The sequence below is a fragment of the Sciurus vulgaris genome, assembly GCF_902686455.1.
Source record: "Sciurus vulgaris genome assembly, chromosome: 1".
NCBI classification, from domain to species: Eukaryota; Metazoa; Chordata; class Mammalia; order Rodentia; family Sciuridae; genus Sciurus; species Sciurus vulgaris.
This window is the reverse complement of record NC_136461.1, coordinates 148,876,719-148,901,514: the sequence shown is the minus strand read 5'-3', so window position 1 is coordinate 148,901,514 and position 24,796 is coordinate 148,876,719. Positions and strand designations below refer to the sequence as shown.

Here is a 24,796-nt window from a genome sequence, read left to right as displayed (position 1 = left end):
GAGGAAAAATTCATTGCCATGGGTTCTCAAAAAGGGAGTCCTGAGTGTTTTAGTGGCTAATGTTCCTTAGTGGGAGCCACGGTCCTATGGCACAGAGCCAGCCTTCTTCCTGGCAAGGTTTCCTGGGTTGCCCAGTGAAATGCCAAAGATGTCTGTCTTTCAAATATTCCTTAATCACCTGCCTGATACCCAGGCCAAGTTCTGTATTTTCACCAATTGATTTCGCCTTGTCACCATCTCAGAATGTAATAACATAAAATTGAAAAGAATTTAAAAATATTTGTCTGATGTTGAGATGCAGAAGCATGAGTTAACATATTTACTACATGTACTTAGAGTATAAAAGCTGACACGATTGGACCCAAAAGAGAATAAATAATGAAGAGAATCAAAATAAATGAAATCACACTACTCAAACCAAGAAGTTAGAAAAAAAAGCCTTAAATAAACCAAAAGCAAGTTGTTATATCAAAATAGTAAAGTTGAAAACACTTTAGAAAATAATGACTTTAAAATTTTATTTCTTTGCAAATGTAATTTTTCAGTATATACTGTGTGATCATACTGTTCATGAAAAACTTTTACTTAACAACAATATGATTTGATGAACTATATCTTTTATTTTGGGTTACACAAAATTTTATATACATAATAAATATGTAATTTTATTTAAATTATGTCATTTCTAGAAGGCAAGTTCACAGGTATTTGCTTTGTCCTCTGTTCTAGAGTTTCAAAGCTATTTTTAATGTAATGATAAAAGATGATTAAAATGAAATTGAAGTCCAATGATTTATAGAAAATGGTACTTGAAAATAATTGACTCAGACAAAAAGATAAAATACAATATTAAATTCTTCTAACATCTTTTAAATAAAGAACCTTCCTTAGTGAAAATACCTGATTTTTATGACTTAATAAGAATGTTGGTATATATTATTTATAAATCTTTATCTATCCTTGTTTATTTAGTTTTTTACTAATTTTGCATAAAGGAAGGAAAAGAATCTGAAAAATATTATCACCGTATTTGTATAAGAAATCGAGAATGAGTATAGAGATTGTGAAAATGTTTTTAAAATATGCTGACTTTTGTTTACTGCAGTATCACAACTGATATTTCTGTATCATGGGGTTACCTCACCTTTGGAAGACTATTTCAGAATCTTAGCCTAGTTTCCAAATTGCCTTCTTGCCTAGATTTTGTATCATATGAAGGCTTTTGTATATTTTTAAACAGGCATTGAAGAGTGAAACAGCCCAAAGAACACAAACTCTTGTCCACCCCTGTTTTTTGGGGACTAACTTGTGTAATTGACTTTTTCCCTTTTCTTTTTTTTTTTTTTTCTTTCAGTTAAATAAAGGAGCTAAGCTATGTAAATCGAATAAATGGGGAGATTTCCCTGTTCACCAGGCTGCATTTTCTGGTGCCAAAAAGTGCATGGAAATAATATTAAAGTATGGTGAGTGGAGGCTTTTCTATTTTTTACATGACGAAGAAACCTGTTTTGTTAGATGCAATTAATTTGAAAAGTATTTAACAGAATTTGTACATAGGCTTTTATGTAAGTCTAAATGTCCTTTCTTTTTAAAGATTGTATTATTTTAAATATTCCTTGTGAATGATATTTTCTTCTAAAGGTGAAGAACATGGATACAGTCGAGAGTCTCAAATTAACTTTGTGAATAATAAGAAAGCCAGCCCGCTCCACTTGGCAGTTCAAAGTGGAGACTTGGAAATGATTAAAATGTGCTTGGACAATGGTGCACACATAGACCTGGTGGAGGTACTTGTTCACAATCTAAATGATACTTTTATTTTAGAATTGTCATAAATATTTCCCAAAATGCTTTACAGTTCCTTTAAAGTCAGTTTAGATTGAAAACATATATAGCAGAAAATAAATATTATTTCCTTGTATTCATGCAGAGAAGCAGAAGAGAATGTCCCCAAATTTTGATTGATAAATTGCAATATATCAAAAACAATTGCAAATACAGGTACAGTAAAGAGGATATCCATTATAACTGTCATTGAACAAGTTAAGGCTTACCCTCAAATATACTACTAGGCCTACCCTCAAAGATAATACTTTGTTAATATTGTCAGTCAGGAACATTTAAGTCCAACCATGAATGTCTTTGGTTAGAGTTCTAGTCTGAAGAGTTTAGTCTTTTAACCAGGGACCACCTAATTTCTAAGGATAAGTATGTGAAAAAATATTGACTGTGTCTGGTTCTGACCTTCTGCCAGACATGTCTGATCAAAAGTAGAGACTTAAGATCCTTTCCCTTCTGTGTCTTGGGTTTTGGGTGACAGCACACTCTACTCCCAACTACCTCAAAGGCTTGTCTTCCCTGTGGAAGAAGAGATTGCTTAGTAATCTTATACAACTTTTGGGCACTACCCCTAAATCCCTTCAATATAGAAATGAGGAGTTACCACTATTGGTATGGGATTGGAAGTCACTTTGTACACTGGGTCTTACAGCAATGGATGAAATAAGGTCCTCATACTCCTGGGAGAAAGAATGGCATCCATATAATAATGATGGCAGCATACGCCAAGAACTGTCAGATGGCAAAGAAGCATGATTGCTAACTTTGATTTTTATACTGATAATTTTCAGTAGATGCATCTAAGAACTACATTTCTTTTTAAATTTGACATTCCTTGATCTGGGAAGAAGAAACTCCCCATATATATTTATATTTATATAATATAAATTATATCCTTAAGATTTAAACACTGATTCTGGCATCAAAACTCTTTATAGAATGGGAAGTGCATGGCCCTTCATTTTGCTGCAACCCAAGGAGCCACTGAAATTGTTAAATTGATGATATCATCCTATTCTGGTGACAGCAATATTGTTAATGCCCTCGATGGAAATCATGAGACCCTGCTTCACAGGCAAGTTTCCCACCTGTTATTCTGTGTACAGATGTCTGGAGCTTATAAAATCTCAATGCCAACTAATATTCCAGATTCTATCAGAATCTCTGGGATGAACCTCCGGATTCTTTTAAAACTGTTTGACTCCAATGTTTAGTTAATTTGGAAACACAATGACTTGAGTATAGTTAAAATGTACCTTTAGAACATAACTTTAATATACCTAAGAAAGAGTTATTTTAGGAAAATGAATCCCATGTTGTTATTCAATGTAATTGTGAATTTTTGGTGAAAATCAGCAAGCTAATTCTGAAATACACAAAGGGCAGGAACACCTGAGATAGTTTTGAATAGGAACTTAAAAATGAGATTTGTGATGGGAAACATAAAATTGTACATCACTAGTAACAATTAACATTTGTTATGGCAATACTATAGTATAAATTAAAAACTTCTATTTACCTTACTAATTAAAAATATTGCAAAAACGTTATAATTTTGCAAACTATTTCAATTATTTTCCTTGGTCATTGGGAGAACAATGCTTTCTTGTGATTTTTTTCATGGTTTTTAATTTAAACTGTTTATATTTAACCAAAAAATATAATTGTGACTAGTTGTAATATGATACTAAAATAACTTCAATTCTCTTCATAATTATTTTTAGTTTTATGAAAAAGATCAGGAAAACCAGTGCTTCTTTATTAGCTTTTGCCAAAGATAAGCCCATGAAAGTGTGTGTGTGTATTGCGGGAGGCAGTATTTTGAACTCTACAAGTGAGTTTTAGGCACACTTTGCATGCAACTGGTGATCAATTATACATTTCAAGGGTTACCAATTTTTTTTTTAACATTATATCATCTTATTGAATATCCACTTAAATTCACTTTCTGAATATACTAGCTTTATTTTATTTATTTATATTAATATTACCCTACTTCTCTTTTTTGCAGAGCCTCATTATTTGATCACCATGAACTAGCGGACTACTTAATTTCAGTGGTAACTATTCAATGAACAAGTTTACTTTTTAAATTACTGTTTACATATGAAAAATCATATAATTACATAGTAAGAATTTCCAAAAATAAACCATATTCTAATTTCTTGCTTAGCAAGAAAGAAAAGTTTCCAGAAGGATTATTAACTTTTGCAACTACAGTATATTATGTATGAATACAAAATGGCCAAATTTTATTACCATGAAGTTAGAAATACTAAAGTGCAGTTTTGATGCCTGTACCAATGTTTTTTCATGTGTGGAGCTTGTCATGTGAGCTCTTTGTTGGTCTGTGAATCAGTCCTCCTGGAGGTCTTAGGAAACTTAGCTAACCCTTCTTTAGCAATGGTGGCTTGAGGGTAAAGCAGGATAGGTATCCTATGTCACTGTCACCTTTCATTGTACCTCTGCCACAGTACCTTTTTTCAACCCATGAAAATGCAGGAATTGAAAAATCCTGTTGAAGATTTATTGCAAAGAAAGCACGAGATCTTTCTCATTCCCAGTAGTGGAATCCCTGAGTTTCTGGATGAAGTCCCACCATGTCAGCAATGAATGTCCTACTTGTTGTATTTAATATGGCATAACAGTAACTACTGCAGTTGTGATAGTCACACAAAGAGTCCTAGAAAACTTCCTTAGATATCATAGTTTTGTGCCATGCATAATTTTCCAAAAATGCATGTTGGCATCTTTGCCTGGCAAGAGCTGTGGTCGATGTGGTCGATGCTACCTACCACCATAGAGCTTTCAAAGGGAATGCTGGGCCCACTGCATCTGTACTCAGTAGGTCCTGAAAGGTCAGGGATGTGCCCACAATTGGAGTTTAAGCTATTTTTATTACCCTATCCAAAGTATAGAATTCTCCCCATGAACATTTCAAAGACCTTTTGTTTCTAACCATAATATCAAAAAAACATAGTGTTTTTTTTCTTTTTTTGGTGGAAGAGTACAAGGGATTGAACCGAAGGGCGCTTAACCACTTAGCCACATCCCCAGCCCTTTTTTACATTTTATTAGAGACAGGGTCTCATTGAGTTGCTTAGGGCCTTGATAAGTTGCTGAGGCTGGCTTTGAACTTGCAATCCTTCTGATTCACCCTCCTGAACCACTGGGATTACAGTTGTGTGTCACTGTGCCTGGCACAAACAGTGATTTTTAATACTGTGGGAAATAAACTACTGCTATAATCAGAGAATTTTATCTTTAGGGCTTAGATAGTAATAAATCTATTGCCAGATGTCAACCAAAAGCCTCAAATGTGAGAATTATTTCATTGTTGAGTTTATTAAAGAATGCCTTGAGGTTTTGCTATGGATTATAGGGAAATGTAAAATAATTCTATGGTCAGTTACATGCTGGCCGTAATATAGATACTCTATTCCAGTGGATTATTATTATTTACAGATTGCAGTGTAAGCTGATTTGTCTGTTTATAAACCCTTTGTGGAAAGACTTGTTTTATTTCAGGGAGCAGATATCAATAGCACCGATTCTGAAGGACGCTCTCCACTTATACTAGCAACTGCTTCTGCATCTTGGAATATTGTGAATTTGCTGCTTTCTAAAGGTACCAAGGGGGAGCAATCCAAGCCTTTGGAGCCAGTACTCAATTTGGTTAGATAAACACTTATTACATCTATCATGTACCAGGCACTGAACTGGGAGCTGGGAATACAAAGATAAACACACTGTCTGTGTCTAGAATCATTTTCAGTCCAGTAAGGGAGCAATATTAAAAAGATAACTTCAGAAAAAAAAATAGATAACATTTAGAAGGCAATTGTTTCACACCAGGTATTTGTTGAACATTTTATCAGCTTTCTTTCAATAAGTCCGTACTGTATGGTTGTGGTATGGTAGCTACCCCCATTTCAGATACAAGTGGTACTAGGATGGCAAAAAAGTAGATTTTTTTCTCTTCCCTCTTCTTTCTTCATAGTCAATCTCTCATATTTATATTAAGCCTTTATGTATCAATGTAGTGTCACACAGATTCACCCCCTTGCAGGCATGCACATGCATACATGCGCGCGCGTGCGTGCACACACACACACACACACACACACACACACTGAGTAAGGTAAACCTATTTTAAAATGTTTAGTTTTCTTATCTAGATATCATTGTCTATAAGTTTAGGGAATGATAACCATCAAGAATACAAACAATAATAAAATTCTGGAGAGGATGTGGAGAAAAATGAAAAACTTACACTGTTGGTGGGATTGTAAATTTGTATAACCATAGTGGAGACCTGTATGGAGGCTCCTCAGAAGATTAGGAATGGAACCACCATATGACCAAACTCTCACCACTCCATGCTATTTATCCTAAAGAATTAGAGGCATGATACTACAGAGGTACATGCACACATCTTTGTAGCTCCACAATTTACAATAGCCAAACTTTGAAACCAGCCTGGGTATCTATCACCTAGAAAATGTGGTATAAATACACAGTGAAGTTTTATTCAGTCATAAAAAACTGAAATTATGTCATTTGTAGGAAAATAGAATTTGAAAACATAATGTTAAGCAAAATAAGTCAGACTCAGAAGGTGAAGGGCTGTATGTTTTCTCTCATATGGAAGTTAGGAGAGAAAAAGGAAAAGAAAGGTATAAGAGGGAATGTCTCATGAAAATCAAAGATCAGTAGAACAGAGGAAAGTGACCAGGGGGATGGAGGAGGGAGGGAGGTGAAATATGGGGGAATGATATTGGCCAAATTATATTGTTATATTGTGTGCATGTACAGATATTTACAATGAATCCCACCATATGTACAGCTGTGGTATACCAATAAAATGGAAAAAATAAAAATAAGATAAAATAAACATTAAAATTAAGGCATAAAAAAAAATCTCTTATTAAGTAGAGAAACCACCACAGTGCATGCTTTATGTAAGTCAATTTATATTTATATCATGTCTTTTAGGTGCCAAGGTAGACATAAAAGATCATCTTGGGCGTAATTTTTTACATTTGACCGTACAGCAACCTTATGGATTAAAAAATTTGCGACCTGAGTTTATGCAGGTAATATATGATTATGGATATCCAAAACTGAGTTACATTCAATGAAGAGTAAACTGATGATGCTTATTATTATTTTTATTGTTATTAACACTGATTCTAGAATTTGAAAAACATTTTAAAATAAAGATGTTATATTTAAATATCTATTTATAGCATGGTTAAGGTGAGGAGGTGATGATAATTGCCTCGGGAATGAGTTTTTGATGTTACAAAGTTTCTGTATACCCTCATCTATAATAAGTACACATACATAATTGATCATATTTCCTTCACTCTTCCACCATTATGAATCGTATATCAGTGGGAAAGTCACGTATGTGAGTGAACTAGTCATACTCTATCAGCAATGAAGAAAAACTATGTAACATACTTGACTCACTGATGACAGGCCAAAAGCATGATCTTCATATTTATATTAACCAACTAATATTTACTGTGAATATTAGATTCATGTGAAGTGCCATATTTTTATAATAAACAGATTTTTAGTTTGTCACTGCCTTTAATAAAGAATCAAGAATATATATGTACTTGAATGTTTTAAACAAAAAATAACAAACATGCTTAATAATTGGATTTCGACTTGCCATTCCTCTTTTATTATAAAAGAAAAAGTAAATCTAGTTTTAACATCCTATTCCTTTTGCCCAACAGAACACATTAAACTCTTATGTGTTATTTGGGGAAATAATGAGGAGAGAATCAGAGAGGGAAGTGTGGTCAAATATGTCAGGAAAATGCTGATAAAACTGTTAAGTGCATTTTCCTACTTGTAGGACTTCTCAGAGCCTTTAATATGGCAACATTGGTATGTTATAGAGAGACAAAATGTGAGGATTCATCCATCTTTAATTTGCTCTAGTATCCTCAATAAGGTTTATAGTTTTGCCCTTGGGGAACGCACATTGATCCTTGTTGAAAATACTATACTATGGAATAGTTTGCAAAATATTGTATTGGCAAAATAGCAGAGTTATAGGTAGAATGTTCATTTTTCCATAGATGCAGCATATCAAGGAGCTGGTCATGGATGAAGACAATGATGGGTGTACTCCTCTACATTATGCATGTAGACAGGGGGTCCCTGTCTCTGTAAATAACTTGCTTGGCTTCAATGTATCCATTCATTCCAAAAGCAAAGATAAGAAGTCACCCCTGCATTTTGCAGCCAGGTGAGGGTCAGTCTACACAACATGTAAGTATATCTTCTTTCTGTTTAACATTTACTTTGAAAATATGAAATCTATCTTTTTCAAGTTATGGGCGTATCAACACCTGTCAGAGACTCCTGCAAGACATAAGTGACACAAGGCTCTTGAATGAAGGCGACCTTCATGGAATGACTCCTCTCCACCTGGCAGCCAAAAATGGACATGATAAAGTAGTTCAACTTCTTCTGAAAAAAGGTGCATTATTTCTCAGGTAAGGACATGTGATTGGAAAATTGATGTATTCTTTGCAATTAGTCATTTTCAAACTGCTTTTCTGTTATATTTTAGTTATAGTACCTAACTTTGTATCTCAGTAAGCAGTTTTCTTAATCTTATTTAATCCTCAAAACATATATAACTTCTCAAATATTTAAAGTTCAATATTATTCTCATTCAAGTGAAGACATTGAAATTTCCAGAGTTGTAGCCATTTCTGAGAACCTTTGAAATACATTTCCTCATATTTTACTTCATTATGTTGCCGTCTCCTTATGCAGATTCAAAACTACATTTGCTTATGTGTGTGTGCATGTGAGTTTATACACACAAACACAAAGTTATGCACATTCAAAGGACTTACTTTTCATTCAAACTAATAAATGATGGACATAAAAAGTGATAATAGCAAACATTCAGAGTGAACCAATTCTCATTATACTTAAAGGAAATATAATACAAGGAACAAAACCAAGTCAAAATATGTTAGCATAATAATGTATATGCCACCATTGAATGACATTTTTGTAAAAATAAAAGAAAACCTCGAAACATTTACAGAGGTACAGTGAGCTACCTTGAAATTTCACCAAAGCTGTAGGTAGCAAGCAGCTCATTAGTCTAATGTTCAAAAAACACATCTCTTCATCAGAGGACAGATGCCAGCAAATTAGTGTCATAGCTCTAAACTGAATGCTATGCTCAGTTTCTTCCTGTTTTCAAGGGATGCTGAGTGGCAGATATGCAAAGGGGACCCAAGTGAACCCAGGCCAAGAGGCATTTCTTAATTACATCATAACTGACATAGCAAGGTGACTCTTGCACCCCAAGACAGCTGCTCATTAGCACTGCAATTAAATCGTGTCAGGTGTTTTTTTCCCCTATGTCTAATTTGGAAAAGTACCACTAATATGACAAGCTTCATTGTATTTACATCTTGAATTTCTGTGAAAAAAGACAAACATTTTCAAAGGGATTGAATGAGTGTCTTTGATAACACAGAGGATACAGACCTGAATGCTTAGACACTTAAGTGAAACTAAGCTAACTATGTTATAGTCATGTGTTCTAGGTTGTTATTATTTTATTAGCAATAGGTGTGAACGGTGAATACTAATATTAACATCAGGGAGCATTTTTTGTTTCAGTGTTCAAGAAAATAAGATTGAAAATAGTGTGTATGAGTGTATCACAGTTTTGAAAAAAATATGTATGGTACAGATATTCTAGTGATTTTCCCAACCCCAACTGTTTGATCATATGTTTGTATCACTTATATTTTATAATGACTATTAGTCATTATGAGTCACATTAGTCATATGAATAGTCATATGAATCACATTTCAGATAGAATGTTTTTAAGACCTCTGGGCTTCAAACTTATCTCATTATGATGAGACTGTATCATCATGTGTTATATGCTAAATATCGAGTTACTAGATCTTGATTATGATTTTTGTCATCAGATCCACTGATGATGAGCCCAGTGGCATCCTTCCCACATTTCAGTGATACAAAGTGTGTGCACATGTCTTTTCTTGACTCTTCAACAGTGACCACAATGGCTGGACAGCTTTGCATCATGCTTCCATGGGCGGATACACTCAGACAATGAAGGTCATTCTTGATACGAATTTGAAGTGTACAGACCGGCTAGATGAAGAAGGGGTATGTCCTGTTTCTGTGTACCAACTCAAAATCTTGATAGAAGAGCATTCTGGAATTGCAGGAAAGTCATATTCTTAGCCATGCTCTATCGCTAGCCTTTTATTGAGTTTTTAGCAAATAGACTCTTGCAGTGAGGAATGAGAATAAGGACAGAAATAGAAGGATACTGAAGGGTGGGTGCATGTTGAGGCCCACAGTGTCACAGAGGCATGTGCAGGGCCATTGTGGTCTGATGACAAAGAGTTCACCACTCCCTAGCCAACAGTAAAAAGAAGAGATCGGAGTGAGTGTATAATTTTGAAGTATAATAATCAGAAGTATTGCTCTTTATCATGCTATTCTGTTCTTTCTCCTTTTGTGGAGAGTAAGTATTAAAATATATATTTGTTCATGAAATGATGGAGATAAAAGATCACTCATTTTTTAAAAAAGAAAACATCTTAAAGGGGAAGACTAAAAATTGTCAATCTTGTAAGAATCTCTGATTTTTGTTTTTTTTTTTCATTTGACAACCTTGTAAAATGCCAACTCTGGAAACCACAGCTCTACTAGATGTTAAATTTCCCAGGATTATTTTTTTCCTCTATGTTCATTCAACATCCTTACCTTGAAAGTTTCTCTTTTGTCCTTGTGGAATCATCCCACTACAAAGGCAATACACACACATACACGCACACACACACACACCCCTTGAAATTCACACACCATGTCATGTTTGAGTGGTAAACATTATTTTGAAGCTTGATTCTGAACACCAGTTTTAAATTCGCATGTTTTAGTATTAAGTATGCTTGGTTGATCAATTTTTTTAAGCAATTCAACAATGAAACAATAAAATGGCCCAAGGGCGATAAGCCATTATCACCACATATTCTATATTCTGTCCTCTCACAGAACACTGCACTGCACTTTGCTGCCCGTGAAGGGCATGCCAAGGCTGTGGCGCTGCTTCTGAGCTACGACGCCGACATCGTCCTGAACAAGCAGCAGGCCTCCTTTTTGCACATCGCACTTCACAATAAGAGGAAGGAGGTGGTGCTCACGACCATTCGCAGTAAAAGGTACAATGGCCTCCTGTGCACTGTTAGGCAGCGTCCTCTGGTGTCAGGGATGATTCACAGACTGAGAAAAAACACGAAAGAAACATGGCTCTCAGACTTTAGTTGACGTATTAAAATGTCAGTTGTTTGCAGAATTTTTGATGGAACTTTTGGATGATGACAGGCATGTTACTTTACCCTCTGATTTTCCATTTTCATTTCTATAACGTTAAGTATGGGCACATAATGCCACCTTGGTAGTCCTGCTGTGAGACTCAAAGGCTCCAAGGATTCCAAGGATGTGGCATCAGGGTCATTGTCAAGCCAACTTTGCTCTGCCCTTTCTGAACTTGCCTGACAACACTCTCGCCAAGTCCACTCCAAAGCTCAATAGATATTGGTAAAAGAAATTCCCTAAGGTTACAGTGCTATCTAGTAAATTTTTCCTTAACACATTTCTTTTGTGGTTATAAGTTTTTAAACCATACTCTAAGGAGTTTTTGATGAAGTTAAAGGGTAGTTTTTCCACTTCTCAAACATGACTTTTCTATGTCATCAAGGTAGGTATCAGGGTCCATGTCACCCAATAGTGGACACAGAAGTGATCAAGTTCATATCCAAGGCAGATGTAGCCTGTGTTTTCAGCATGGAAAATCTTAGAACCTATTTCCTTTGAAACATCAGTCAACAGAAGTATAGAATCAGAAGTTTTATGTTAATAATGCAGATATTCCAAATGGACTTTACCTGTAGGATAAAAGAAAAATTGAGTTGTTTTTAGAATCAGATTCTCATCACTTTACAGGATCTTGGAGATCAATGGGCTTTCTTTGCTTCATGTCAGAGATTTAGTTTCTCCTTGATATCATAAACACCTTTTTATCCATCCAAATGGATGGTGTTGAAGAAAAGGGGTAAACTCTATAATGTTCTGAGAGAGCCTATGCTTCTTAAATATCTAACATATTATTTTGTAGTTTAATTCAGGGTGTGTGTGTATGCATGTGCGTGTGTGTGTGTGTGTGTGTGTGTGTGTGTGAGAAACCAAGTTGCTGATGTATGTAGTTGAATGTGAATATCTCTAGCCAACATGATCAGGTCTGAAAATACCTTTTCATGACTTCAGGAGAAAAAGAAGATAAAGACCTGCTTTCTTCAGAAGACAACTAAAGAAAGAACAATGATTATAATAACAGTCATTCTAGAATTTGCCTGCATTCCTAATTTCTATTAATAAAGATCCTATAATGGATTGATCATGGTTCACACATTGACTCCATTGGAACCAATGGGCAAGCAGTACATTTCAAGAATAAACTTAAAGTTAGGTTTATCCTAAAAATCTAATCTTGGGTTTCAATTATTGTGCAAAGAAAAAGGATAAAGACTTGTGCTTGTCTTTACAGGTGGGATGAATGTCTTCAGGTTTTTACTCATCATTCTCCAAGCAATAAATGTCCAATCACGGAAATGGTAGAATACCTCCCTGAGTGCATGAAAGTAAGCTCCCCAAAACAAAAACCTTATGGGTATACATGTGCCATGTGATATGGTGTGACAATTTATTGTAATTGCAACCTAATTATATTATTTGTCATCTTTAGATAAAGTTTCTGATTTTCCATAAGTTCTAAGGGAAATAAGCCAACACATTTTTTAATGAAGACCTATGTGCATTAAGGAATCCTAATAGTTATTATGTGTAATGTGGGAAAATAGAGTAAACAGATTTTTTCTTCAAATAATCCAAGTCTAGAGCAGATTATGAAGTGGTATGTGTTGGATGAATAAAAGCTCTGGATATGTTTTATTTTTCATGCAGGTTATTGTTTCAAATTTGCATTAGTTGCTAACAGTCACACCAAAGATGCTTTTCTTAATGATCTGGTTATCTGGCTTCCCATAAAAATATGAAGGTCTTATTTTTATAAGGGAAAATATATTGAAGTACAGTTGGAAGCAGTAAGACATGGTACACAGGGAACAGAGGGCCAGATTTAGGGTCTGGAAGCCCTGGGACTTAACCCTGGTTCTGCTCCTGGTTGTGCTGCTTTAGGTAGGTCACTGCACCCTCCTGAGCTTCATTTTCTATGTATGTACTTTTTCATTTTCTATATTTTTTTATCGAATAAAATGGTGATATTAATAGTGATCTTTCAAAGTGATTGCAAAAAAAAAACAGGTAAAATATATAAAGTATTAAGGATCATGGTTGATGATAATGTGCTTATTACTGTTTTTTTAATGTTTGTATGATTGTTACTAGTACTACTACTAACACACTGTTTTTATTTTTTCAATAAACATTTACTGTGTGCTGAGTGCTGAGTGCATATTTTTCTTTTTGATGTCTAATGGAAGAGCCATTCCAGTATACTAATGGCATGCAGATTAACTTTTTATGTACATAAATTTCATTAAAGAGCATATTCGTCTTTAAGGTCAAAAACTATCTCAGACTTTTATACGCAGTAATTACAGTTGTTAAAATCTGTTCTATTGAGTAATTAGAGATATAGACAGTTAGATATTATGCTTCCTGTGGCATTATTTATAATAGTACAAATACACATTATAAATATTAACCTATGGAAAACAGAAAACATTGATGCCAAAATACTAATAAGAATTGTTTGTTATGGGATAACAATTTTTTCCATCTTTATTTGTCTATGTATTTCCTAGTTAGTTTTTTATAATGACTCATATCATTTTTATATTATGAATATTTTCAATAAAATTGAGAAACTTGAAGTTTTTTTTAGATTAGCCTCATATCATGCATTTGAATTACTTGTACATTTCTGTGAAGTTGCTCTTACAAATCTCCACCCCACACTCCAGAGAAGTTCATCCTTTATTTTGCTTATTATTTTGCTGATTATTACAAAGTTTTCAAACTGTAGCAGCTAGACCTGCCTCTCTCGTTCTGCCTTCATGACACCACTACCAACTAGTTTTGTTTTTTATTTTTCATAATGTCTTTTCTGACTCAGTACTGCTCTCTACTCACCAACAAAGGCTTCTGTGGAATTTTCTAAGGCCCTCTGGCACCTGAGACCCTGTTTCTTCCCTCAGGGCACAGTCCAACCCTCTACTCTCAAGTCACAAAAGCAGGGTTGACCAGTTGCCTTAGAAGCATCAGGCTAAATATGGGGCCTTCTGGGACCTAATGTCCAGTCCTAGTTCCAAGAGGGTAGACTGGCCAGACAATAATATTTTTTCAGGATCATGAATTTTTGGTCACCATATTTGGTATAATTCACATCTTTTATATAGATAGAGGACCCCAAAATATCTGTCTCCACACACTCTAAGGTTACCTCTGATGACCCCATAGTGTTCTTTCCCATAATTAAGCATCTGGAATGTATTCAACTATTTCTCATTTTAACCCTATCCCCCACTATCCTGTACACTGCCTTCTGGACTATAGTCTCTCAGTGTTGGTCAGTAACTGAAATACAAAAGCAAACGCAGCATTCCAGACTGCAGAATATGAAAGATGCAACCTAGACCAAATGAAAATCTCAGTTCTGAAGTGAAAGATCTCAATTAAGGTTAATAATTGTGACTGTAAAATAATGAGCAAAGGAATCCTTAATAATCTATATATTCTCTAGAGGCCTATAAAGATACAAAATCTTAGACAAAACTAATGAAGTTGCTCTCACCCAAATTTTAGTAAGTGCAATTTCATTCTTGAGCATGCAATATTTTTTTTTATGAATCATCTGATATTTCTGAATCATTCAGAGGTAGTTTTGACATTTTCAATGGAATAATGGTAAATCTTGTACTTGAATGACAAGGATTATAACTTATTCTTGAGGTGAAAGAAGCACAGAAAAGGAAGGGAGAATATCTTTGGGTGCTGTTTTAGAAACAGATAAAATCCTTATATAAAATTTTTATATGTTGCCCACTGCCCCAGTATCTCAGCTGGTTTTTCTCTTTTGAAGGTTCTTTTAGATTTCTGTATGATACCTTCAACAGAAGATAAGTCTTGTCGAGACTACCACGTAAGTTTATTTTATCATGATAATTTGAATTTATTTTATTAAATCCTTTGGAGAATATTAAAAACAGTGCTCTTAGTTCTATATTCAATTGTGAATAGTAAATATTGTTTTCATTTGTCATATTATTGTATTTTCTACTTGAGAGAATTTTCACCTTATACTTTTCCTCAAATATTTTAATGGTTTATAATAGCATCATTTAATGTTATTACTTAGGTGGTTTTGTGTTAAGAATGAAGGTCTAAAACATTTGAATAATTTTTTTCGATAATTCTTTTTCTGTGAATATAAAAGTTGTAAAGCAATCAAATAATAGCTTTCCATAATATTTTTTGTAGTTAATATATAATAATTTAATTTTCTTTTCTGTACTTGAAATGACTCACCTTTGTTAGCATCAGTTAATTTTCAGCAGAATTGTAGACATATTTGATTTTTGAAGAACTACTTTTGGGATCTATAACAGAATAATTGTAATTTTTTTTTTTTTAAATTTGCCTTCTACAGATTGAGTACAATTTTAAATATCTTCAGTGTCCATTGGAATTAACCAAAAAAACAACACCAGTACAGGATGTTATATATGAGCCTCTTTCGACCCTCAACGTAAGTCTCGTATTTTCATTATCCAGGTAGTTTCTATGTTTAAATTTCAATGTCTGTGTCAACCATGTGATTTAACCCTTTATTTTTTAATAAAGAAAACAGTCATTTTCTGCCATTGCTGAAATGTCATTGACTTAAAGTTTCGCACTTCAGTGTGAATGGTCATGTAAGACTTGATTCATGTAGAATCAAATAAATCTTGGACAACACATTTAGTGTTTACTCCCCACCTCTGTCCACTTAAATATTCAAGAATTTCCTCCAATTTAAACCACAGGAAAAAGCCGAGTGTGACATTTTATAGCCACAGTTTCCAAGATCAGCCATTAGCTGGGCTCTAAGATAAACTGTGACCCTTCAGAGACTCAGATTCTTCCAGAGAAATAAATCCAATCTGGATCACTCTGTACACACGGTGTGATCTAGGACTTTCCAAGTCTTGCTCCAAACAAGCTCTTAGTCCAAAATTTCTAGCCAGTAAAGCAGTTAAGGCATGACTGTCACCTAATGCTGTCTAAATCATGGGTCAGACTTTATGCAGAGCAAACAGGTAACAAGTGAAGTAATGTGAGCTCTGGTTGAAAGGACAGAGGCTATTAGTTTCAACAAATTGTTGTTATGTGGAAACAGTCCAGTCTTATATGAATATTGGCAACAAATTAAAATTTTGTGCATGTAAAACAAAGATCAAAAAACAAGCAACATATTTGAGGATTGATTTTCAAAGTGTCTAGCTATGTGCTATCTGATATGGTAACTAGTCACTTGTGACTACTTAAATAGAAATTAGTTAAAATTAAATAAATTAAAATTTTTTTTTCAATGTCATTACCTACATTTCAGTTATAAAAATGTTGCCATCACTGCAAAGGTTCTATTGGACAACACTGGTCTAAATCAATGAAGAATTTTCATTCACTTTAAATAAATTCATTGCCCTACATGGAACCCTTTGGTACAGATCATAATACTGTGAAATCTAAAAGACTCACTAAGCATGTTGAATGTGAAGGCTGCACATGTATGGGGACTTTATGTGGGGCACTTTTTGCTCTCAGTGCTGGTGATAGCAAAGGGATTTTAGCTCTGTTAGAGTCTGTTATGTTTTGCAGTTGGTATTGTAGGGCAGTCAATAACCAAGTGATTAAGTAGTACTATACTATTGTGATACTAAGAAACATTTTTTGTATGTTTGTATTGTTCTATCTGAAAGAAAGCTCTTCATTGTCTCCTCCACCAGAATAAGATGGGGAAGGTAAAATCTATATAGGATCTAAAAAGAAATATACTCTATTTAATAATGGACATAGTATAACTTATATGAAAGAAACTCATTCAAATAAATACACTCACTATTCAGTGAGTGTCTCATCAGTACATGCCTGCAGTGCTCAGCAAACCTCATAGTTATAAGTGAGCTGAATGGGGTTCTTCAGGAAGAGGGGCCAGTGTGGTATGAAAAATATTGTGCACAGAAGACTAAAAGTCTAGATGCACTATTTGAGGTACACATAAAATTGGGTACTGAGATTAAGGCACATGAGCTGGTGGGAAGCTATTTCATTAATGGCACATGCAGAGTGGGACCCCTTAAAATACTCCTTTCTCATAGCCATAAATACATTGATATTTCAAGTCCTATTTATATTTAATATGGATGATATTTAGGTCTACAATGTACTTATTTGCTTAAAGTGGTAGATTTATCCCATTTGTCATTGGTTTAAAACATTTTCAACACTTGGGAGGTATAATAATTGGATTGTTTTAACTAAAACACATGGAAAACAAATATCTATGTATGTCTCTAGTATAGTGTTTTTAAATATTAGTAATACTTTAACTAGGCAAACTGTTCTTACAAGGATTTTTTCATGTTTTACTTTGAACTTGGAAAAACACAAACAATTTTAAATGGATATTTCATATCTGCATGGATATTTAGGTGAGATCTGAAAAATAATTATTAGATCCTGTCTGATTCTTGTTTTTCCAAGAATAGCTAGCTTTATGGGCTGTACTTGCCCTTCGACACATAGTGAATATTTGCAGCAAGAGTTCTTTACTTGTCCAGAAAATTGATTATAAATATTGCAATTTACTTTTCAAAAATTTGAAGTTAAATTTAAAAGAAAAACAGTGATCCTAAAAATATTCAGTTGTTGACATCACAATGGTATTTCTTAAAACTGGAATTTCTGCCTGCTTATATCAGAGTGAATGCAGTGATTGTTAAAATGAACATTCCTGAAACCTGTCTTTGACCTACTGACTCAGACTGTTTGGAGATGGATTATTGGAATATTGCTTCGAAATAAGCTTTTCAGAGGATTAATATGGATACTAAGATTGAAGAAATATTGGTCCAATGTGGTTCTGATAAGAATCAGTGAGTTTTTCAAAATGCTAAGTGGGTGTTCCATCCAAAATCTATAAATTGTTTGGTAGAATGATTTTGGAAAGTACAAACAAATCAAAATTTATATAAAAATGCTTAAACTAAAAATTTCACTTCTATCCTTTGTTCCAGAATGATGGAATTTTTGAAAGATAGAGAGAGAACTAAAAAGATAGTGGCTGAGAGTTGTCTACAAATGAGATGAGTCATCTAATTATAAAACTTCCCCAAAGACTAAACAAACCATCATGGCTACTTCATTTTAAGTTATAAAATGTGAAATGATAGTAGTGTCTAGCAATCAGGGAAGGACTAAATAAACCACTATATCTTTATAATGGAATATTAAGCAACATTTAAAAACAATGTTCTTGAATAATTGCTTCGCTTTGACATATTTCTAGGCCATGTTGTTGAATAAAAAGGCAAGCTGAAGACATAGTTTAAATAAAAACATAAATACAAAGTAATTCTACTTTTTCTATAGTTATAGATGAGTTTTTGTGCATGCATATTTATGCGTAGAAACAGAAAAAGATTCAAGAATGCAAAACAAGTTAATGGTGATGCTACTCCTGTGGACATGGAGTGAGGCTTAGTGTGGTGAGAACCGTGGACTCATCTCAGTGTTTCAGTATTATCTTTGATTATATCACATATCCCTTAAGATAAATTTGTAGTTAATTCTTATAACTATCATATTTCAAAAACATTAAGCTAGATTTAAGAGTGGTTTATTGACCGATATTACAATGCCATGTGTTTCCATAATTGACTATGTATTTTTCATTACCAGGAGTTATATTTTGGTATGATATTGTATTGCTATTTGGCATCCATTTATTCCAACTGGAAGAACTCTTTTCAGCGTTTCTTGTATAGTAGTTCTAGGAGTAATGAACTCCCTCAAATTTGGTTTGTCCAGGAAAGTTGTAATCCATCCTTAGTTTTTGAAAGACCGTTTTACCAGTTGCAGTATCTTAGTTGGCATTTCCTTCTTTCAGCTTTTGAACATACTTCCACACTTCCTTCTAGATTGCAAGGTTTTTGTTGATAAATTTTTTGATAACCATATTGGAACTGATTTATATATGATGAATAGTTTGCTGACTTCAAGTCTACTTGTCTATAACTTTTGACAGTTTTATTATGTGTCTCAGGTTAGGTGTCTTTGGATTTATGTTATTTGAAGCTCTTTGAGCTTCTTGAATATGAATGTTTACTTCTCTTCTCAGATCTGGGGAATTTTCAGCTACTATTTCCTTAAGTAAGCTCTCCAATCCTTTTCCTCTTTCTTTCGGCGACTTCCATAATTCCTATGTTTTTCTGCTTGATTGTGTACCTTATATCCCTTGAACCTTAAGCTTGTCTCACTTTTCTTCTTTGTAAAAAAATTTGTTTCTCTTACTCATTAGTTTTAAATGGCCTGTCTTTGACTTTCCTGATTCTTTTTCCTGCCTATGCAAGTCTCCTGTTGAACTCCTTTAGTGAATTTTTCATCCCAGTTGTATTCTTCAGCTTCAAAATTTCTATTTGGTTCTTCTTCATAGTGTCTATATCATTGTCAGTGTTATCATTTTGTTCATCATAATCCTCCTGATTTCATTTATTTCTCTATCTGTTATCTTTTAGTTTATTAAGCATCCTTATAATGATTAATATTTTTTTGTGTGATAATTCATATACCTCTGTTTTTTTTAGATTGGTTTCTAGGGAGTTAATTTATTTCTTTAATTAGTTCATGTTTCTCTGTTTCTTGGTATGCCTTGTTATCTCTGTTGGAAATTGGCATTTGAAAATAAAAATTGATAACCTCTATCTTTATAGTCTGACTTTGCACAGAGAGGTTCTTCTCCAGTCAATCCAACTAGAGATTCTGAAGCTCTCATGAGCCTTTAGTTGTAGATGGACATACTACTATTTATTTATTTATTTATTTATTTATTTATTTATTTATTTATTTATTTATTTATTTATGTGGTGCTGGGGATCAAACCCAGTGCCCCACATGTGCTAGGCAAGCACTCCACTACTAACCTATAACCCCAGCCCCATGTATATGATCTTCTATTGATGAGGTTTACCTCATCATAGCTTTAGTCAGGATGCTAAAGCTATAATGCCAAAGCATTGCCTAGTGTCTGATTTTGATGCCGCAGCCTCTTTAGTTCAAGCCCCAGTGATCTACTTTGCATTCAGGGTCACCTTCCTGTTGCCCATTCCTATCAGTGCTCAGATTTAGGCTATGTAAAAATCATTATGTGGGGAAGCTCCAAAAAGTCAGAACATTGGATGTACATTTCACTTTCTTTCTCTCTCCCTGGAGAGAAGCAGGAGTTGAGAGTTTACTCCACTTGGCACTGCACTCTGCCAGGAGAAGGGACTTTGGCAAGCAAACGCCACCAATTCTCCTCCTATTATTGATATGGCTTTTCTTGGCCTATCTGAGGTACAGAACTTCTTAACTGGGTTCTGGATTGCTCAAGGCAGTGGTTCATGTATTGTTAATTCAGGGTCTTTATGAAGGAAGGACAGTCTGAGTCTCGCTATTCTGCCTTATTGGTTACATCAATTTCGCTGTGTATTTCTTGGATAATGAAAAAATAATTTTTAAAACATAGTCATAGTATCTAATAATGTTTATGAAAACCTAGATTTGCAGATTATTTTAGCTACTATTTATGTGTTTTCTATTATCTACAATCCTTCTAGAAAAAGGGGCTAAATTTCTTTAAGGGCAAAATGAAGGTGCATTCCTTGCTAATTTATCTTTAAAGTCCTTTCTTGTTGTAACTCTGGGTAAGGTTATAAATCTCATGCTAGCTCAGCTAGTCAGAAATCAAAAGAGACAGATTGAATCAAATAATTGCACCTGTATAAATAATTCTCTCTCCCTTTTATTTAAACTATTTTGACATACTTTTTGATTTTTAAAATTTTCTAGAATAAGAAAATGTTACTTTAATATTAAAGTTGTAAAACTAGAAAAAAGCTCAAGCTTATGCTTACTCGTTTTATATGATTGTATTTTTATTACTGCTTTCTTATTTCTTAGACCATGGTACAACATAACCGCATAGAGCTTCTCAATCATCCTGTGTGTAAAGAATATTTACTTATGAAATGGTAGGTATTGAACAATATTTCTTTTTAAAATGAGAAACCCATTAAATCTATTAAAAGCACTCTAAGGAATTATTTTAATAATATTTTAATGTTTTTGATGTTAAGTTTTATAATTTGAAAAAAGTAATTATCAATGGCAAATTTTGGCATTTAAATGTGGCATTTTACATATTTGACACTAAATGAAATATTTGAGGAGTGAGAGGGAATTTTTTGTCTAAGACACAAAGAAGTATGGTGGATCCTGCAGCTAGTTGACAATGAAGTCAGAGGTATGTTCTAGGGGAAAACACTCAACTTGCAGTCAAACCATATGGGCTGAAGCCTTTGCTCTTCCATTAACTGGGGAAAATTTAAGTGAGTCACGATTTGCTCGAAAGTTGAGATTCCTCCTCTGAAATCAAAGAAGGTAAATTAGAAGATGTGTTTGCTTCTAAAATTCAGTGAATTTACCAAATAGATTTCTGGGAGAGATTTTTAACTACTTTTCCTACAGGTATCCTGAGTAAATATCTTTGTTTGAAATGACTCACTTATTTTTGCTTGTTTATTTGTAGGTGTGCCTATGGATTCAGAGCCCATATGATGAACCTAGGATCTTACTGCCTCGGTCTCATACCTATGACCCTTCTTGTTATAAATATAAAGCCAGGAATGGCTTTCAACTCAACTGGAATCATCAATGAAACTAGTGATCATTCGGAAATATTAGACACTACGGTATTTCCTAACTTCAACTCTTTCAAATAAAGGATTAAAAATGTATTTTTTCCTTAGTCATACCACCCCCATAATAAATCTGAACTATCAGGATTTTGACATTGTAAATACCCTATGGACTTTGTATATGGTATGAATTTCTTCAAATATTCCTTGTAGAATTAAGAGGGAATATGATAGGTTACTAAATGAATTTGTAACTAATTTAAAAGGAATTGATATGTATGATCTAGCTTGAATGCTGAAATGCAATACTTTAACATATATCTTTATAATAGCAGATTTGTGGTTGCCAGGGACTACAGAGAAAGGGAAATGGGGAGAGATGCTTAATAGGCATAAGATTTCCATTTGGGACTGAAAAAGCTATAGAACTAGATGGTGCTAATGGTGGTATAAGATTATGAGTGGGTTTCATGCCATGGAACTATGTTTTAAAATATAAATGTATATGTAAAATGTAAAGCTTTTAAATTAGCAAATTTATGTTATGTGCATTTTACCACGATTTTTAAAAAAGTAGAGGTCTGCAGATTTGTATTCCTTTAGAATTCAATTGGCAATTTTTGAAACTCTCTTAATAAGAAAATATGAAGTGAGCATCATATCAACTAAATGATATGAATATTAGCATCACAATGATTTTCTGTGTAATTCAAATGTGAGCAGTACATAAATGAAACAAACAGAAAATTAAATAAATACTTAATAGTGGGAAATTATGAAGTCACTAAAATGTTGTTTTATTTTATATCCTTCATAACTATTTGTCTTACACATTTTTCATTTCAGAACTCATATGCTATACAAGTTTGTATGATTTTAGTTTTTTTATCAAGTATATTTGGATATTGCAAAGAAGTGGTTCAGATTTTCCAACAGGTACATAACACGTTTTGTATCTTGAAAGTTGCAAGTATTTTAATATGCATAAACTATTTGATAAGCAATTATTGGAAGTAGTGTAATGTCATAATAAAATCACATAGCTTGGCTAATGTAGACCTTTAAAATAAGCAGAAACTTTTAAAAAATACATGATTTCAAGTAAGGTCAGTATCCATTTGATGTATCTGAAAAGAAGATGTTCCATTTTTACTGATCCAGATGAATCTGACTGGCTACAAATAATCATTATGAATAACTTTCATGTGTTTTCTCTTATATCTTTTTTAATGTTTTGTTAAAATAATAGGTTTGAATTTGATCATTTTAAATGTAATCATTTACAAAGAATTTATCTGGCTTAAGACTCAAATGGTTCTCTGTTTGAATTCTTTCTTTAGTAGAGATACTATTCTTAATTGGATAAAATTTCAAGTTATAATAAAAATTGGAAAAATTTTATGACATATTATTTTACTTTGCATTTTATATTTTCAAATGGTAACCAAGTTCAGATCAGACCCAAGTATTGTGCAAATGATCTACAGGTCCTTGCTTTGATTGATAAATGGCTTGGGTCATATTTCTGTGTACAGGTTTAACCTTTCATTATTTGTGTTTTTTGGGTCGTTTTTTGAATATTATTTTATAAATCATATAACTCTGATACAACACGTCACTTTCTGTGAAAATTTTCTTTGTGCATTGTGTTCCTGCATGCACAGATGTTTACATTAAAGAATGATGATAATAATGATGCTTTCCATTTAATTAGTTATATTTTACAAAGACTTCTAATTATATATTGTAAGTAAATTGTCAAAATTCTGAGAGACTATGTTGTTCTACTTTACCTTAAGTGATTTAAGGCATACAATATAATCTCTTTCCATTGTTTTCATTTTCTTAAAATGAAAATTGCAGATTATAGTTTAAATTGAACTATTAAGTTTATATAGTTTGACAGATTTGACTCCATGTTTTCTTACTGATGGTCTACCCTCCATGAAATTTAATGCCCCAAATGTGAAACTTTTTAAGAATACCATTGTGATTTTTTCTCATGTCCTGGTGAAATCTCAGTGAAGGTCTCAAACCTCTTTAGAGGCAGACATGGTTTATATGTATCCAGAGAGAGCCACATATTCCTATATAGACAAAAAGATCTCAGAAATTACTAATAAACCAACTAGTCCCCTAGAAGTTACCTTATGATAGAATGGGCTCTGTAGGGTAAGCCCCCAAACTTGTGGGATTTTTCTTAGGCATCAGACTCTCATTGCACCAGGTCAACTGATAATTTTGGGCCATCTTCAGCACTGATGCATACCTTAGGGCCCCAGGGGCTCTAAAGCAACCCAGGATGGCAGGAAGTGACTTCTTGGTCATATTAGATGTATATATTTATGTGTGCACACATTCACATGCATATGTGTGTATCCACAAGATACAGGTTTCTGTATGTGATAATTGTTCATTATTGTCAATCCCAGAAAAGGAATTACTTTTTGGATTATAACAATGCCTTGGAATGGATTATCTACACAACCAGCATCATTTTTGTACTACCCTTATTTGTTAATGTGCCAGCGCATGTGCAGTGGCAATGTGGAGCAATTGCAATATACTTCTATTGGATGAACTTCTTATTGTATCTTCAGAGGTAAAGCCAGTTTGAATTATTTCTACATTCTTTAAATATTTTTAACATCAAATGTAAAACTATTTTAAATGATATGAATTTGTAATGGACTTATTCCTTTTTTCCAGTTGTTTGAAAATGTGAAGGTATATATTTTTATATCCTATTAAGAAGAGGCAGGGGGTTGTGGAATTCAGAGTGTAGACTAGGGTCTTTCAACCTCAGCACTACTGAACTTTTGGGTCAGTTAATTCTCTTTCTGTGGGTATGTGTGTGGGGACCTCTCTTGTGTATTATAAAATGTTTGGTAGCATCCCTTTATTCTAC

General features: G+C 33.6%; 1 protein-coding gene across 1 annotated transcript in view; it reads left to right on the top strand.

The window, feature by feature from the left end:
• Positions 1-24,796, top strand: part of TRPA1 (transient receptor potential cation channel subfamily A member 1) — a 57,655-nt gene that overhangs the window by 13,793 nt on the left and 19,066 nt on the right. Inside the window, exons 5-21 of the mRNA XM_079155291.1 lie at positions 1,355-1,463; positions 1,642-1,787; positions 2,778-2,914; positions 3,851-3,899; positions 5,368-5,467; positions 6,835-6,935; positions 7,938-8,107; positions 8,193-8,357; positions 9,916-10,030; positions 10,925-11,091; positions 12,477-12,570; positions 15,033-15,092; positions 15,600-15,698; positions 21,152-21,222; positions 21,780-21,942; positions 22,735-22,824; positions 24,321-24,490. Coding sequence (XP_079011417.1) covers positions 1,355-1,463; positions 1,642-1,787; positions 2,778-2,914; positions 3,851-3,899; positions 5,368-5,467; positions 6,835-6,935; positions 7,938-8,107; positions 8,193-8,357; positions 9,916-10,030; positions 10,925-11,091; positions 12,477-12,570; positions 15,033-15,092; positions 15,600-15,698; positions 21,152-21,222; positions 21,780-21,942; positions 22,735-22,824; positions 24,321-24,490 — 2,006 coding nt within the window. The remainder of the gene's footprint in view (positions 1-1,354; positions 1,464-1,641; positions 1,788-2,777; positions 2,915-3,850; positions 3,900-5,367; positions 5,468-6,834; positions 6,936-7,937; positions 8,108-8,192; positions 8,358-9,915; positions 10,031-10,924; positions 11,092-12,476; positions 12,571-15,032; positions 15,093-15,599; positions 15,699-21,151; positions 21,223-21,779; positions 21,943-22,734; positions 22,825-24,320; positions 24,491-24,796) is intronic.